Source organism: Merops nubicus, unplaced genomic scaffold (assembly GCF_000691845.1).
Source record: "Merops nubicus isolate BGI_N331 unplaced genomic scaffold, ASM69184v1 scaffold6962, whole genome shotgun sequence".
In the NCBI taxonomy this organism is placed as follows: Eukaryota; Metazoa; Chordata; class Aves; order Coraciiformes; family Meropidae; genus Merops; species Merops nubicus.
Genome location: NW_008595527.1, coordinates 3,490 through 5,224, shown reverse-complemented (window position 1 = coordinate 5,224; position 1,735 = coordinate 3,490). Strand labels below are relative to the sequence as shown.

The window sequence follows — 1,735 nt, the reverse complement described above, 5'->3', positions numbered from 1 at the left end:
CCTCTTTCCCATGGTGATTGTCTCCCCCACAGGTACAAGAGCGTGGTGACCCCCCGGCGGGCAGCGGTGGCCATCGCCTGCTGTTGGATGGTCTCCTTCCTGGTGGGACTCACCCCCATGTTTGGCTGGAACAACCTGAACAAGATGCGCAGGACTCAGGAGCTGAACGCCAGCCACGAGGAGTTTGTCATCAAGTGCCAGTTCGAGACAGTCATCAGCATGGAGTACATGGTGTACTTCAACTTCTTCGTCTGGGTCCTGCCCCCGCTGCTGCTGATGCTGCTCATCTACCTGCAAGTCTTCAACCTCATCCGCAAGCAGCTCAACAAGAAGGTGTCCTCCAGCTCCAGCGACCCCGAGAAGTATTACGGGAAGGAGCTGAAGATCGCCAAGTCCTTAGCCCTGGTCCTCTTCCTCTTCGCGCTCAGCTGGCTCCCTCTGCACGTCCTCAACTGCATCACCCTCTTCTGCCCCTCCTGTGAGAAGCCGCCCATCCTCACCTACATCGCCATCTTCCTCACCCACGGCAACTCGGCCATGAACCCCATCGTCTACGCCTTCAGGATCAAGAAGTTCCGGACAGCCTTCCTGCAGATCTGGAACCAGTACTTCTGCTGCAAAACCACCAAAACCGCCAGCACCACCACGGCCGAGCCGGACAACTAGGGAGAGAGCAGAGAGGAGACACCCCCCTGCCCCCTGCCCAGCTTGGTGCCCACCCGGCCGCTCATCCTGCTGCCAGGGGATGGGGGGGTGAGGACCTGGGAGGGCTGAGTTCTCCAGCCCCGTGCAATCCATGTGTCCCCCCCCAGCTGCCCCGGGGGTTATTTATTCACGAGCATCCTACTGCCTGCAACGTTCCTTTCCTTTTATTTTTATTTTTTCCTCTTTGTTTGGGGGTTTTGTTGTTTTGGTTTTTTTTTTTTAAGGGTTGCCAAGTATTTAAAGAGAAATTGTACAGACAAAGGCGCAGTTTATCTTCGTGCAAATAAAGTGAGATGATGAAAACCACCCAGGAGGCCACTGATGGAGATCTCTGGCTCCTCGGAGCGCAGCAGTGGGTGATGCTGGGGGCACTTCACCCTCTGCCCCCCGTGCCCATGGACCCAGGCACTGGGGCAAAGGGGTGCCCTGGTGGGAGTGAAGCTGCTGAGAACCAGGAGATCACAGGGCAATGGGATTTCTGCAGCTCTGAAGCTGAGAGCTTTCAAGCCCTTTCTTTCCCCCCCATAACCAGGGAGAGATGAGCTGGGCTGAGGCACGGGAAGAGATGGGGAAGGCATCCCATGGCAATGCTGGCACCCACAGGGTGATGAACCCACCACCCCACAGAGCAAAGGGTCTGTCTCCAACCCTCAACACTGCCAGAGAGATAGTTAGAGGGGAAAGGAAACCCTTAAAGGCCACCCCAGAGCCCTCTGCAAGAAGCTGCCCCAATGGCTCCCCATGGAGCACAGCAGCACCCACCAGCCCTGCAAGCTACACCCAGGGAGCTGTGTCACCTCCGTGTGTCTTCTCTCCCCTTTTACTCTGCCTCTGAGCCATTCTCACCTCTTTTCTCCTGCCTGTCTTCTGTGCAAGACAGTAGCAAACCCCTCCCAGCTCGTTGTCTCATCTCTCCCACGACTCTCCCTACCACCCTCCCTGTGCAGCCAAATCCTTTTGACCAAAACTGTCTGGGTGGATGAAGCCAACTCCACGGCCCAGGGGAGCAGAGAGGCACCTGTGCCCACCT

At 57.1% G+C, this 1,735-nt stretch overlaps 1 protein-coding gene across 1 annotated transcript in view; it reads left to right on the top strand.

Moving 5' to 3' along the window:
- ADORA1 (adenosine A1 receptor) overlaps positions 1–666 on the top strand; it is a 23,550-nt gene extending 22,884 nt beyond the window's left edge. Inside the window, 1 exon segment of the mRNA XM_008936069.1 lies at positions 33–666. Coding sequence (XP_008934317.1) covers positions 33–666 — 634 coding nt within the window.
- The last annotated feature ends 1,069 nt before the right edge of the window (positions 667–1,735 follow it).